This window comes from Mauremys reevesii, linkage group 2 (assembly GCF_016161935.1).
Source record: "Mauremys reevesii isolate NIE-2019 linkage group 2, ASM1616193v1, whole genome shotgun sequence".
NCBI classification, from domain to species: Eukaryota; Metazoa; Chordata; order Testudines; family Geoemydidae; genus Mauremys; species Mauremys reevesii.
This window is the reverse complement of record NC_052624.1, coordinates 218,208,709-218,225,240: the sequence shown is the minus strand read 5'-3', so window position 1 is coordinate 218,225,240 and position 16,532 is coordinate 218,208,709. Positions and strand designations below refer to the sequence as shown.

Here is a 16,532-nt window from a genome sequence, read left to right as displayed (position 1 = left end):
TGTGCACATAAGTGGACATGCTCCTTTAGTGGTTTGTTTGCACATGCACAACTCTATTTAACTGTTGCATTTGAAGTGCTTATATTTGAAATGTTTGCATATATATGCAAATAAATTCATTATACAATTTCAAAAGAACATCATATAATTAATTGAATTTTCTAACATCATGCTTGCGAAGATTGCACAATACACAACTGTTACTACAATGCAAAGACAAAAGTGTAAGAGTGCATGAATATGGTAGACATGGGGATGCATGAAGGGTTGGAATAATAAAGCAATTGTGTAGAGTTTTGTTCAGCAGCCTAAGCAAACAAGAATCTAGAAATTCATTATTAGTACTCTTTGGATTTTGCACATATGAATTTGGCCTGCTGACACATGACACATGCTCATTAGGTAACATGTTTTTTTTGGTGGTATCTTTGAAGTGGATAATGGAAGAAGCACCTTAAATCAAACTCTAGTTTAAGTAGGTTCGGTGACCCAGATAAGTTGAACTAACTGATAAAAAGCATAGACATATAGTATGATTTTCCAGACATTCCGGCTTTACAGTAATTTGCACTGGTATAAGGGAGAGCAGAATTGGGCTGTCATTCTCAGTTCTCACTAGATGGATCCAATATTTAGAAACATTCAAGCACAGAGCTCAATTGTAGTCAGTGTACAAAAGAAATATTGTTTTGGGGATGATATGACTTTTGGGTCTGACCTATAACTTTTAATCAAAGCATCTCAAAATTTTAGGGAAGTTTGGATCTTGACCTAAACTTTTTATGTAGCCCTCAAATGTATAATGGGCCAAAATCCTAGATCCAAAGGGAATTTAATCTTAGGAATTGATAGCTGGATCCCAACTTCTGTAGTTCAATCCACAGCTACATAACAAACACATGGTTATGTGCAGCAATGTTCTTATGTTCATGATGCTGATAAAGAATTATGATTTTGCTTATTTCTTCTTTTTTGCTTAGATTCTAGATATGTATTTGTTTAAAATACAGCTGAATATTATTTCCTCTTTTACACATCGTTGTAAAGCACTTTAAGAGCTACAGATGAAAGGATGCATTGTTATTGTTTGTGAAGACCTGAATTTATGGTTCTAGGTTTCCCCTACCACAGTCAATGATATAACACAGAGCAAAGAAGGGCACCTCCCTGCTCTGCTTTAGAGTCTATGTTAGTGATAGGGGAGAAACATAGAACCATATACTCTATTTTTGACATGTAAAATAGCTTTTCTATTCACCTGTAAGGCAATCTCTTCAGTCTTAATTGACCTCGTTGTGTCTGGTAACTACATAATATTCCAGAAGATCCCAGCTATAAGAGGAACAACAAGATGAATTAAGTACCACCTTAACTCTGAATGTTCGTTGGTTGTATTTTTTAAGTCTAACGTTTAAATATTGGGATTTTCATTAACATAATACTGCACATGTCCCCAAGGGGTAATGTTTGTATTCCACTTCCCCAGCCTCTCCAAGAGGCAAATCTTGTTCCTATTTGAATAATGGGGCTGCTCACAGAAGTAAGGCAAGCAGGCTATAGCCTTAATGTTGTTTTACCTAAGTCTTCACACTTCCATCTTATTTTGACACAAAGGTGCTCTAAGAATGAAAATCCCTTATGAATTTGATTATTGTTCTCAATATGTTTGTTAAATAGGTTGCAAGAGCAATGTTGGGGTCAAATCTTGAGATCCCTGCTCATTTTGACTCAGTCTTTGCTCAGAAGTGAGTAAAACCTGAGTAAGAACCACAGAGTTTATCCCTTTGAATTTTTATGGTACAAATGTAAATATTAAAGGTATTCTTGTGACAAAAATCAAATAATTTGATCCCTGAGCCTATTTTTTTAGAGCAATCCCGAGTAACGAATAGAAAATGGGCTGGTTTTTAATTTGTTCTTCACATAATTTAACGTATGAAATTATAATCTGAAAAATGAATCTGTTTAATGGGGGAAACCACATACATGCAATTGCTAATCAAATCTCTCTTCAACAGCAAAGCATTTTTCACATCCAGTGAAATTTCCTAATCGACTGCCTAGTGCTAGCGCCCACACACAGAGCCCTTGTCATGCCAACTCTTATAGCTACGGTCAATGTAGTGAAGACACCCACATAGCAGCAGCTGCTGCTATCCTGAACCTTTCCACCCGCTGCAGGGAAGCAGCAGAGATCCTCTCCAGCAAACCGCAGAGTCTGGCTGCCAAGGTAGGGTAGTCCAAGAACCTGGAGGGTGTGCTAGCTACTGAAATGTGTGCATAAACTGTCTTTCATGGTAGTGACTGCATTAAATCTCAAAAAGGAGGCTTCTGTTTGCATGCTCTTTTGAAGAGAGACAGAAAAATTTAGTAACGTACTGACTGCTTCTGAAAAGAAATTTGCAGGAATTAGGTTTTAATGATCTTCATAACTCGATCCAAAGTACATGGAAGCGTGGAGGGAGGACGAAACGCCAAATCAAATAATTTGTTGGTAGGTAATGGAGCTGGGTCTGTTAATGAAGGATTTTTCCTTATCTTGAAACCCGTGGTAAGCAACCATTCAGATGATTGATAAAAATCAGCTGATTAACAGAGGTTTTATAAGAAAGGTTGAGCAGCAGCATATTCATTAGGTCTGCTTATGATCTTTCTTACAGCAGTTGTAGAGTAACTCTACTGACTTCAATGGAGTTAACTCTGATTTTTACAGGTGTAAGTGAGAGGAAAGCCAAACCCTTGTTTTTGGAGATACTTCAGACAAGTCTCTTTAAGACTGAAGGCCACCTAATAAGAGTAGCTCTTTGTGTGGTTTTCATTGAAGTCATGTTTTTGGTTTGGTCTGAGATGTCTCAGTGTTCTTTGTGATTCACAAGAGTCACCATTATGATTTAGTAGCCTTATTTTATGTGACATTACACAGAACCACATTGCTGATGCAACTAGTCAAGATACATTTCTGTGACCTCCTTCGTGGGAATAGGAGAAGCATTTTTGTTTATTATTTGTATTGTAGCCCCATTGTGCTAGAAATTGTACAAATACATATCCTTGCCCTAAAGAGAAGATGAATGGTTATAGTTAAACAATCTTGCCAGGAGGAGACTGTTAGTGTAAGACAAGACATGTACTAAAATAATACATAAAATACTATATTTATACTTGGTGTGGGCCTTCAGGATCTATCTATCTATCTTTCTATCAATCACATTCTAATATGTCCATCACTGTCCTATTTAGACACCAGGCTCAATCTGGCTGGAAGGAGTTTCCACATCTGTAGGCCTACAATGTTCATTGGACCTCCTTCTCTCCACAATCACATAGGCGAATTGGTATTCTTTGTGTGAAATTCCTTCTGTCCGGCAGCTGGTGTAACACCTCCTTGGGTGTTTTGAGCTCTGCGCTCCTGCAAAGTGGAATCTCCTATTTTGCTGAGTCTGATTTCCATTTGTCACAGCCAGGGTACTGAAATTGATGTTGGGGGACTCCGCTAAGCAGACATTCTAGTGTGGGGCCATGTTCATACCCACCCAGCTAGGCGTCAGTCAGCCCAGAGAAATATTTACCAGGAGCCCAGAGTCTGTTAGTGGATTCTTTCCTAATTGATAGATCCATTTCTGATGTTAGCCACAGAGAGCTTCTTACACCAAACTTCAGTAGAGGTTTCCTGTCGTGTTGAGAGGGAGGTTGATGCCAATGGTTGAATTAAATTGCTGCCCCAGCCTTTGGCTGAACTCAGTAACAGACCTTTCTTGCCAGCAAAGAGCAATAAAGGGACCATGCAAAACCCAAAGATTTTCTATTCTACACCTGCTTCATGTTTGCCAAATCATGGTAGGTTTGAGTGGGATTGAACATAATATTACAACACTCAGGGACACTTGGGGCACATAGTTTATTCCTTTCTCAGCCCCAGGACTAGCAGCCTAAAAGAAAATCATCTGCATACCTTGTCATCTGCCCGCATCCACTTTTGCCAGACTTTCAGTAGGACACAGTGACAGCCCAGTGCTACAAAACATGTGACAGAAGAATCAGAATTAGCTTCTTGTCAGAACAGAGGCAGGTAAGCTTCAAACTGAGTCAGTGGCCAAAACCACACAAAACCCTTTTTTATATGGTTTTAGTGATTTATTACTTTTAGCAAATCGGGCTCTTAGAGGAAAATATGGAAATAGGCTCTCTAGGAAACTGTATCTCCAATAAGGGGAACTATCTTTATTTTAATATGCCGCAACTCAAGTGATTTTAAAAAAATACCTACAACTATTTTTAAATGGTCCTGAATTTTTGTGATGGACATTTGCTGTGGGAACATTTAACTATTTGCACATCTTACATATTTTTCAAATTGTCTAAAAGATCCTAAGGATTCTATCTACCGTATATTGCATTTGTGCACAAATAATACAATAACAGCAATAGATTCATTTGACACAATTGCTATTTCCTTTATTTGTTCTCAGCAATACACATAGGTGCCACACCTGAAAATTTTTGTGTGAGTGGCTTAAATTGGGGACTGTGTAACTCCAGATCCCTGGGCCCTGCTCATACACCCTGTCCATTTGCTAAAAAAAAAAAAAAGCAGTACAGACAGCACCACTGCAGATCAAAGCTCCATGACTTGCAAGGGTCTTTATCTTCTGCATGGCTTTTAAGTATTGTCCCACCTTTGCACGATGGCATACCTTGCTGATGTGAGTGATATGGATGGATGGATCTGGACCGGTTCTGTTGCATTCAGGTTACACTGTGTCTGCAGAGGCAGCGGCAGGATTTCTTCTCAAAGAGTAGCTGAAAGTGCATATCTGTAAATATATCTGAACACTTTATTTTTACAAAAGTCATTTCCCAGTGCTGTTTCTGGTATTTCATGTCTGCCAAATTTTGTGTCTTGGTTTCTAAAATGTTGTTCATTTCTTAGTAAGCTTTTGCCCTTTTGCCTTGAAAATGGGTCATTTTTCACTAAAAATATCCAATACTTACGTGGGAAAATTACATTTGTTTTAAAAAAATAGCAAGTTTCATTTTGTTGGTGAATTTGGAATATCTTCAACTATGTTGGAAAAACTTCCTGCATTTCTGGGCTTCAGGGGGAAAGAAAGATGAGTAGCCTGAGCTAAATAAAGGAAGAGGGGGAAATTCACATTATACTTTTAGCAGTGCTCTTGGCTGGAAAAGTAGCACACTGACAACTGATGTACAGAGTGGATCGACCATATATAACTATAAAAATTATCTCATGATGGACTGGGTTTACTTTCAGTCCAAATTAATTTGGATTCCAAGTTCCTTCAATTAATTTGCAGCCAAGTGCATCCAAAATATAGTGGCCATCCTGGAAACCTTTACCATTTTTTTTAAAATAGGTACTATTACTGTGATATTCACAGGGCTGGAGCTGGTTTCGAGATAAAACCACCTGAGATTCTACTACACTGGGCCCCTGAAATATAGAAATGATACAGATACAGTCCTCTACCCAAATTAAAGAATCAGGCACTGCATCGCAGTCTCACAGCATAACTGTCTGCACATAGGGCCCAATCCAACTGCCACTGAAGCAAATGGAAGTTGAGTCATTGGAAGTTGGGTCAGGCCCATATTCTCTAGTACAATGCAAGTGCACATAGCAGGTCTTGTCAGAAATTTTCTCTGTTTTACAACCGTCACCACTGCTGCCACTCACAGAGGTAGAAGCATGCAGTACGGTCTATCTTTATCCTCATCACTGCTGCTTGCCAAGCATTCTGTTGAATGTTTTGGTGTTTTTCCCACCTGTTTAGACAAAATGGCATATGCACACAGTGCCTTGAAAGAAAACAAAAAAATGACACTTGCTTGAAATGTTTGAAGTTCAAATACTGTTGTTGTTTTTAACAAAACCCGAAAACACAAACCATGTCATCTGTCCATTCTTGGATATTGATGATGACGACTGCATCAGTTATGTAGATAATGCAGTTGATTGGCAGCATGCTTACCAGACAAGCCCCTACCTCAAACATCTTAAAATCTAAATACAGAACACTCTGCTTGCAGAACCAGGCCAATGCCTAGCATGACCTTCTGAAGTAAAAAAGGACACACTGAATAGCTCTAGCTGTTGCATTGTTACACAGCTGCAGATATTGTATCGTTGCAGTGTTCTTCTCTTTCTTTCTTTCTTTAGTTTGCAAGTTGCTCAGGGCAGGGACTTTTTGTGTATGTCTTTTTGTGTATGTCTCAAACAGTGTTAAGGGTAGCATAAGATCCTGATCTTGCAAACACCTACACCCATGCTTAACTTTAAGCATCTGAGTATTCCAGATGACTTCTATGGAAGAACTTGCATGCTTAAAGTTAAGCATAGGTGTAAGTCTTTGTAGAACCAGGACCCAAGTGCTTACATTTTTTTAATAATTGTTAGCAATCCTTCCTCCCTCCCCCCCCAACCCAGCGTAATGCCTTGAATGCAAGCACATTAGGAATCACATCCATTCAAAGAGTAATATAGTGTGCACACTTAAAGAATTCTTTGTGATTTTATAGATTTATTAGTTCCAGAGATATTTCTTATATTGAAAATGAAGAGTATTTTAGAATAGTAATAACCAGACTCAGCCTTCCAAGTGCATCTATTGCACAGTGGGAAAACAAAATAACAGGTGTTTTTCTGTCTCTGGACCATCAAAGAACGGATAGAAAGCCCTACACGTTACAGTAGAACCTCCCTAAGACCCCAGTTCTGCAATGAGAATCATGTGGAAACAATGATTCACCATGCTGATCAAACTGTAGTGTAAAAGGCCTAACTTGGAATTGTTACTTCAGAGACATTGCAGAATATTAAATATTGTGAGTTACCAAATGAGCCAACAAACACAAAAGCAAGGGATAAATCCATCATACATGGGCCATACCTTATTCATTTAGTAGATTAATGTAGTTCAGTTTTAATGGTTAATGGCAATACTTCATAGTGTACTAGGAAATGTTCTGTAATATATTTTATAAAAATAAAGAAGTCAGATTGTGAGACCTCACGACAAAGCATAGCTATTAATCTTAGCTATTAAATCTTTGCTGTGAAGTGGCTAGTAATTTGTGTGTACAATTTTTGTGGTATTCATATTAGCGTGGCACTTCTGCTGTATCTGTTTCACTGCACAGATCCTAGGGGAAAGGGGAAATATGTTTTAGTCATTTTTCTCTCATTTTTCATTCTAAACTCCTTTTTCCAGCTGCTTCTCAGACCTATGGGGGTGATTATACTCTCATTGTCATCGGAGTAAATCAGGAGTAGCTTGAATGCCATTAGCATGGTTCTGTTCTCACATTGGTTTTGCACTGTTTTCACTTTATTGTCTTCACAGAATTGTTTCCTGGTTTACATCAGCATAAATGAGATCAGATTCAGGCCCTTTACTGATTTAATATAGGAAAGAATCAGGCACATGAGCCTTCATTGGCCAGATATATTTTATACTTCTGTAGTTTATATACTTCAGTTTTTAAGCTAAGAATTTGTACATTTTACATTGCTATGGTGAACTTATTTGAAAGGTGTCATGGTGTGAAATCAAACAGGCTTGCTCTGGCCCTCATTAATTTCAGTTGGATCAAAATTGGGTCTTTACTGAAGTCAAAACTGCTCTTAGAACAGGAACCAAATATTACAAGTCAAATATATGTTCCTTCTATTTTTATTTCATAGCTGTAGTCTAACAAAAACTTTTGGCATTTTTGTCTTGTTAAAATGTATTTAAAATAAATACTGGGAAAATAAGTAAAGGAGACATATTCAGAGGAAGGTAGGATGAGACTAGAAAAGAAAATTGGAACAGTCTCTGTGACCATCCTTTTTTCCTCACCATTTGGAGTTTGCAGTGAATGCAGCAGAGTGTTCAGAATAAAAAGCCATGCTGTAAATTTGTGATCATCCGACTATGAGCAAAAGGGAATCTTTTTCCATTACTATATTTAATTGTTGTGTGCATCTGTGAGCTCACTAAAACCCCATCTGTATACTATTTCACAAATGCATACAATCCATGCTTTTTCTGGTTGGAATTTGGTGCGCGTTGCACAACCCAACTTCTGTGTGAATTTTGGGAAAGCACTGGAAAATCTCTTAATAGCCACATCAGTAAATGTTCTTCCCATCAATCAAATCTCATTGGTGCAGTGAGTGATGCCTTATTTCCAGTGATGATATATATTTCCTGACATTTTGCAATCTGCAATTTAATTTGGGAGGACTATGACTGGTTTTATTCAATTTTTTGTTGTTGTCGCCTTCAGAGTAGTTGATATTTTGTCAGTGACAGAGAATCTGCACTATTTATGATTTTTTGAACTATAAAAGTACTGCAGCCCAGTCACATGGCTTCTTCTCCTAAGCCATCTGTCACAGAGGTCTGGAATTTTATGTGAATATTGGTTGTGCAGACTTAACTCAAGTTTTCTTTATTATGAAAAATGTCACCAACTACAATATTTAGCATTTTACTTTACATTGGTCATTAAACTTGATTACAGTAGCTCTGTTTCATTGCTATAGTTACATATCAACTGTGAAGCCAAAAAACGCTGGGGCAATCATGGCCAAGCTATATTGTCGGATCCTGGAGAATGTACTTGGCAGTGATATAGTTAATATCTTGGATTTTTGTAACTAAGGTTTATTAATGCTGGTATAAAAATGTATTTGATATTATACAGATGGCATAAGATGTTGTGGTTACTAAGTTATTATCCAGGATAAGCTGTACTGTCAAATTCAGGGCTTAAAACTATCACAGGAGATTAAACTATTTACTAAAAAGGGGCAGAAAGATATAACCAAAGCGTCTTAGTATGAACATATTAGAAGTGTATTTACTTCCCATAAATATAATAGTGCATAGCTCTGTTTAAGCTGAGTGATTGAAAATGTGAACTTTGTCATGCAAGAGAAACAAATACAAGTGGTGCCTTTGAGTTTCTAAATTGTACACAAGCAGCTAGTCGAGTAGTCCTTGGAACTAGGCTAGTGCCTCTCTCTTAGGCTTTTGGCTGGTCAATGGCGTGAGGGCCCCACAGCAAGAGTTGATCATTAAGTTCTTCATTTCCAGCAATGCCTAGTGACTTTGTATGTTTTGGTCTCAGGTGCCCAACTTGAGGCACCTCACAAAAGCCTGCTCAACAGTTCCGAAGATTGGTTTCCTTTAAGGTGTCTCAAGTTGGGCACCCAAAAATTGACCCATCCCAAATCACACATGACTTTTGAAAATGTAGGCCTGGATCACTGGCTACCATCTGCATTGGCAGCCTGCCAACAATTACGCTTGAGGAAACTGCTTTCCTTTGCTGAAGAAAGTCTAGATGGGCAACAGTAACACTGAATTTTTGGATGGTCTTTAAATGCTTATAAAGGCCAGGAAGTTGCTAATTATGTTACCCAATCTTTGGCCTACTTCAGTAAAATGACATTACTGCTGCTGGTACCATGATTTGAAGTAGATCACAATGTGGAAGTAACCTTTGTTACTGAGTCCAACTTGCATAGTCACTCTATGGTTAAATGCACATTGTGATTTCATTTCTTCTTTGAAAATGGTGCCACTGAAGGATTAGTACATGGCTACCTGGATGGTGCCTGTGCCCAATCTGAGTCCAGCCAGGGTGGCCTATCATACCATCAACACTGAAGCAGAACTCCACATTGCTTTGTATTGGATTGTAAGCTCTTTGAGGACGTGACTGTCTCTTACTGTGGTTATACTATGATTATACAGTACCTAGCACATTTGGGCCCCAAGCCCTAACTGGGGCTTCTGGGCCCTTCTGCAATACAAATAATAAAACAATAACAATGGGAACATATAGTGTTAACTGCAGACATCTTTGTACTTACTGCCTGATAAGTCATCTTTACTCTGATGTCAGCCCATAACCCCAAAGCCAGTATTGGCCTGTTAAGACTGGACAATCTATGCAATAAGGCTGCATAGGTCTCTGCTCTTCCAGAGACCAGAAAGTCATACAAACTCACAGCCTGAACCCAGATTCTCATTCCATGGTCCCATTTGACTAATAACTGTGAGCTGTGGCAGAAGGTGACTCTTCTGATATTCCCCCATCCATGCACATATAACGTTGTTCCTTGATTTGAGAGCTGCCCCTTGGCGCCACCTCATGGCTTTTCTGTCCATGCAGAGGGGATGGGGATGCCTAGAGGCAGTGGAAACTCCACAAACAAGTGACAGAGAGATGATTTGCAATTTCTTAAATGAGGTTGTAGACAGGCCAGGTGTGTGGGTGATGTGTTTTCAGAGGTGAGAAACCCAACAGGCAGGGGGAGAGCTTGATTGTTACTTCAGATACTGACAAAACCTAGGGTCAGCCCTGCCCAAATTATATAGTACATAGGATGTATATTTGTAACCTTTGTTACTGAGTCCAACTTTAAGGACACAATTGCCAGACCAAGAATTCTGTCTTATATTCCGCTTTTATGGTCAGCTGTGGAAGGAGAGGGGGAGGGAACAAGGAGCCTTACCTTCCCTGTGCTCGTAAGAGAGGCAGTAGCAGCCCCTGCTACCAGGTCTCAAGATGACATAAGGAGAGAGGGAGTGGCAAGGATGAGGCCTACCATAGGATACACACACGTACCAGCCAGCAGAACTAGCCCATTGAAGAGGAGAGTGTATGCTATATGCTGGAGATCTCTGAGAGGAATCGTACATGGTGCCTTCTGGAGCTCTCCCTATGCTGGTGTGGCTCTACCCTGCTCCTATTGCAGGTCTGTGCCTTAATAGCACAATCTGGCACTTGTTTTGTAGTAAATCTTTTTAAATGTACTTTCCAAGTCAAATTCTGCTTAAGGCAGTATGTTATTTTCAGTGATGTATGAAACATCAGGGAAAAATTCTCCTTCATCTGTTTTAGCACATTTCCGCCCCCCATGTTACAGATGTTGTAATATTTCTGGGGCGTGAGGGAGGAGATGGTGGAAATGTAATAATAATGCTGTTGATGAACTAAACAGTGCATTAATGCTTTAACTGTGAATGGGGGTCATAGTTCTCTCTAAGAGTAAAAAGATCAAGAAGATTTAAAGCTAAACTTTTTTTAAATAAACTCAGATTTAGCATGTATAGTTTACATTTTAGAAGCATCTTATTTAAATGCTACTTACTGTGTTTAAGCTCAGAAGCCTGCAGAGCATTACTGAGGTTACACTTAAGTCTGCCTAAGAATTAAACATTAACTGATGTAAATCCAAAAGCTGGTTTTAGACTCAGATAAATTTAAATAAAAGCGTGCATTTACAATTATCCGTTAAAAGCACCACATGGCTATGTTGCAGCCTCAAACTGTGCATTGTCTAAACATTTCTCTATTTCCTGTTGTATATCAGGGAGCGGAGATAGAAGTGGATGAAAATGGCACTCTGGATTTGAGCATGAAAAAGAACCGAAACCAGGACAAGGTTATGCCTCTAACTTCTTCCAACGCAGCACTTCCCACTCCTTCCTCTTCTCCCTTCAAAACCAGCAGCATTCTGGTAAATGCGGCCTTCTACCAGGCTCTCTGTGAACAGGAGGGCTGGGATACGCCAATCAACTATAGCAAGACACATGGCAGGAAAGAGGAAGAGAAAGAGGTATCATTTCAGCTTTTCAGTTAGAGCAGTTGAAGAACTGACACTAAAGCCCTCTGTTTCAAAAGTGGCCTCTAATCTTGGGTGCTTGAATGCCCAGCTTGAGACATCCTGGCCTCCATATTCAAAAGTGATGACTAATTTGGAATACCCAGTTTGATACATCTTAATGAAGACTGATTTGCAGAATGTGGGTGCTCAGCAGTTTGTGAAAATCAGGCCAATTTTAATGGTGTCTCAAATAGAGCACATAAAATCATTAGTCACTTTTGAAAATCTTGGCCCTAACGCCTTACTTTTAGAACTGCTGGGCATTTGTAAAGCAACTGTTCATTTTAACTCGAATAATGGGGCATGGAAGTCTCTCAACCTGTGTAACCTAAGGTATACAAAATTAGAACCCATTTTTGAAAATGTATCCCTACTCTCCAGTGTCTGGAGGGTCATTACCTCACTGTAATATATTTTTGGTCTTTTTAAAAATGTCCAAGTAACCTTATAATTTTGAAGTGCAATGTAATTCTTCCAAGCAACTTTATTATTTTGTGCATTCCAGACATTTCTGTGTTTGGGTATGTATAAATACAGGCATGAAATCCTACAATAATTTTTCACTGGGACAAAGTATTATCATTTCTTTGACACATTTCAGGTGTGCTTTGCTCACATCATCCCATTGCGAGTCTTGCAGGGTCCAAAGATTAAAATTCCAGAAATGCACACTCCCCAATAGATTGCTGGAATTAGGGAACATCAATTGAAATAAATAGTCCCAAAATACAAAAACCTAAATAAATGACCCAAAACTAACTCTCAGGATGGGTACAGGAAGCTGCCATGACAAGACTCCACAAGACAGGCTGCCAGATGTTAGCTGGTCGTATGGTAGCTGTCGTGTCTTTGTTTTGCCCCTTTTGTGTATTTTTTTATTGACTGCTGGCAGCATAGTGTCCTTTGGTTTTCTCATTCCTTTTTTTGGCTGCAAGTTTCTCCTGAACTTACCTGCCAGAATAGGGTGCAGAGAAGGTTTGGTTGGATTTGTTATCATAGTGAAGAATATGCATAGGCAGCTAACTAAATGAAATCTTGGTAATGGACAGAGATGGGCCTGAGTTGCAGAGTTCTGTTCCAGCCCCAAAGTTCCCCATAGTTCAGATCTGGCAATTTGTTCAGGGTCAAATATATGGCCCTCCCATTTGTATTTGCATGAAGCAGAAAAGTAGCACTTTAGCATTGTAGTTATTATAGAAGTGGGTTTTTTTCTGAATTATCATCATTGGTGAACTTTAATAAAGTAACATATTCAACAAGGATAGATCTAGCTAGAGCTGAGGATGGGGATTCACCTCTAGTATTTCAAAATGCCTGGAAGAAAAAGGGTATCAGTCATGTGAATAGAAAACTCTCAGGATGGGTGCACAGGGCCACCCAGAGGATTCAGGGGGCCTGGGGCAAAGCAATTTCAGGGGCCCTTTCCATAAAAAAAAAATTGCAATACTATAGAATACTATATTCTCGTGGGGGCCCCTGTGGGGCCTAGGGCAAATTGCCCCACTTGCCCCCCCCCCCCCGAGAAGCCGTGGGAAAAATAAACATTTAAAAATCTTCCGCATCTCGGCACAAACCCAGTTTTGAGAGAACTTCCTTTCAAGTCACCTTTACAAGGTATCACTGGTTCTCATTAAAAGGCACTAAAGCTCATTAGAAGGGTTGGACAAATATTTTCCGTCAAAACTTTTTTTGTATTGAAAACTAGGGGTTTTTAAAAAGCAGAAAAAAATCACGGACAATGTCTGCTTTCCTTCAAAATTTGTTGTGGATTTTTTAATTGAAAAGCTGAAATTAGTCTGCCAAAACCTGAACATGGTTTGGGGTTTCAGAAGTGTGTGTGTGTGTGTGCTTGCTGTGTTTGTTTAAAGAAACAATAAAACAATTCTGCTTAAAAAAAAATCTCAAACCTTTGAACCACCTCAGCTTGCGACCAAATGCCTGAGCCCATCCAGTCAGAGATTTTTCCAGGTTTCTGATACTCTTCTGGCTTCCTTGACCACCGCCCAGAACCTCTGCCCCCTCCCTGTCCCCTGACTGTCCCCAGGACTCCTTGCCCCTTAGCCAACCCCCCCCCCCCGGCTCCCTGCCATGCTGCTTACCCCCATCTCCCCCCTTTCCCGGAGCCGCATCCAGGAGCAGCCCTGGACAGCGCTGCAGCGGCGTGACTCCAGTGGAGCCCCGGAGCTCACAGCCCCGCCCCCTTACCACATGGCTCTGAGCGGGGCAGAGCTCAGGCACCGCCTGAGCCACGCCACTTTAGCTTTGTCCAGGGACGCTCCTATATGCGGTGCGCTGAGGCACCAGGGGATGGGAGAAGGCGGAGACAGGGCCAGGGCCGGAGCATTTTCTTGGGGGCCCCTGAGGGGCCCGGGGACTGGGGCAAATTGCCCCCACTTGCCCCCCTTCTGGCAGCCCTGTGGGTGCAGACAGTTGCCATGACGAGACTCCACAAGACAGGCTGCCAAGTGTTAGGTGGTCTTATGGGAGCTGTCGTGTCCTGGAGAGCTAAGTGCTGTGATCCCCACTGTGCTGATGCTGATCTGTAACCCAGGGTTAAGCGTCTAGAATAACAATTTTTATTGAGAAAAGACAGACAGTGGCTGGAGAGTGGTTTAAATTATGTAGTGAGTAAGAGGACCAGATTCTTCCCTGCAATATGGCCCCTTTGTGCTGCACTGCCAGCAGGTGTATCCAGCCTTGAGGAAATTGTCCCAGTGCCAGGGAATCCACTGGTATTGCAGACCTGGCAAAGAGCTCTCATGCCACTCCTCCTCCCTGCTGCCAGCGTAGCATAGAATAGGGATCATGGCTAGAGGAAAGAGGGCACGGATAGAACACCCCATGCCACGCTGTTCCCCTACTGCAGTTTTGGCCAATTGTGGCATGGGGACTGGCCCCAGGCACTGCATAAACAGCATTAGTGACATCACTGAGGAGGCCACAAAGTTGAGTATACAGCCATCTTTGCACCCCACCACCTCAATGGACTACATTGTGTGCAATTTGTCCCTAATCAGGGATCTGGCCCAAGACCTCTGCTCTGAGCTCTTCTGCTCCCAGAGAACACTGATGTGTCCAATGGTCTCCGGGCCAATGGTTCTGTTTTGCAAGTAGAAGCCTGGCAGTTATCCCCATGCAAAGCAAATGAATGATAATATCTATTTCTAATTCATTGTTATCTGTTTCATATGCACAACAGTTGCTTAATTTTGGTGGTAATTTCCAGAAAATATTGTCTTTCTCTCTCTTAGTGAAATAGCCTGTCCAGATGCCCCCTAAAAAAAATATTCTGAATTTGGAAAAAGCTCAACATCTCTCTAAAAAGGAAAGCACCGAGAAATAACCAGAGCTGTCAGTTTAGTTCAACTGTCAGTTCTCCAAAGATTTCAGGGCTTAAAAATGTTAAAAGTGCCAGATGCTATTATCTGTTATTCATGTTACCATTATGTTCTGGTCTTTGCTGAAATCAATATAAACTTCCATCTGTACATTAATGGAATTTCATTACTCGCTTGCTTTCTTTTGTGCCCATGCATGAATACACACACACACTCTTTGTAGAAAATGGACCTCTGGTTCTGATTTTTTAAAAATCTAATATGCTTTAGAATTCTAATAACTTTTCATTCTAACTCTGCTGTCTAGAAATTGTACTCTGCACTTAATTAGCTGAGATAAGTATCCACCCATTTTCTGTTACCATAAGTGAAAAAAAAGGGGGATGGATGATGGGGGAGAGTTTCTTTGACCCATTCTATAAAGTATTTATGTCACACAGTAAATATGAAATCCAATAGAGGCGTGCACAGCCCAGGTACCTGGTCTACATGCTCATCCCTATATGTGTGAAGCCAAGGAAAGAATTATCCGCTCCAACTTGCAGTAGTAGCTTGCAGCTGCTAATGCTGGGTATGGGCAGGACTAGCTACTCAGGGGCCAATGGACAGCCCATACATGTGTTTATTGCCAGTGGATCTGCATGGTCAGGGACCAGCTGGCCATGAACATAGCCCAGTTTCCCTCCTCCAGCCTCCCCTGGCATGCAAGGAACTTCAGTGTCTTTCTGCATGGCCTCTTTGCCTCCCTTTTAGTTACTACTGCAATTTTTAACTTTCCCAGCGCCCAGGATTTCATGCTGCTTGAATAATAACAGTATCCCCCAAACTATTAAGGGAAATTATTGGTTTAAATGTTTGTCTCTGTCCTTCTTCAGAAATATACTAGAGAATGTCAACAGGAAAAAGACAGGTTTTTTTTGTATCCCCTTAATCTCAATTAGCACCTTTTTCATGCTATGTGCTTCCCTTTAAAACGTCTTTCTTTTGCAAAGAATCTGAGACAAAAAGTTTATTTACAGTGGAATTAAGATTGTAAGAAAGTACCTGTTAATATAAAAAAGTATTATTACATTATTGCAACACAGGGAATTATTAAAATTGCAATGCAGGGAATTCATAGTTAACATTTGAAAACCCAAATGTTTGGAAGTCAAAACATTCAAACCAGAGCCGGCACTAGGCATAAGCAGACTAAGCAATTGCTTAGGGTCCCAAGCAGCTCACTGGGGCCCTCTATAACTTGCAAGCAACATTATCTAATGAATGTATGTGCTGCACACATCAGTCACTTACACACACAAACAAACCCAGGTATCTTCCACTTGACATAAAGAATAAATCCCTTTGATGGAAACATTAATAGGTCCCTTATCCTCTATGTGAGTCAGCCACTAGAGGGCAACATAAAACACACATAAAAGGCAGTCCACCTGGAGCAGGAGAATGGGGACATTAAGCCTGGCTTGTGAGGTTATTTGGGGTCTCTGGCCCTTGCTGCAGGATGCAGGGAG

The 16,532-nt window shown here is 40.3% G+C and overlaps 1 protein-coding gene across 3 annotated transcripts in view; it reads left to right on the top strand.

Moving 5' to 3' along the window:
• ST18 (ST18 C2H2C-type zinc finger transcription factor) overlaps positions 1-16,532 on the top strand; it is a 240,991-nt gene that overhangs the window by 199,743 nt on the left and 24,716 nt on the right. For all 3 annotated transcript variants that reach the window (XM_039527204.1, XM_039527205.1, XM_039527206.1), the window contains 2 exons: positions 2,019-2,230; positions 11,390-11,635. In XM_039527204.1, coding sequence (XP_039383138.1) covers positions 2,019-2,230; positions 11,390-11,635 — 458 coding nt within the window. The remainder of the gene's footprint in view (positions 1-2,018; positions 2,231-11,389; positions 11,636-16,532) is intronic.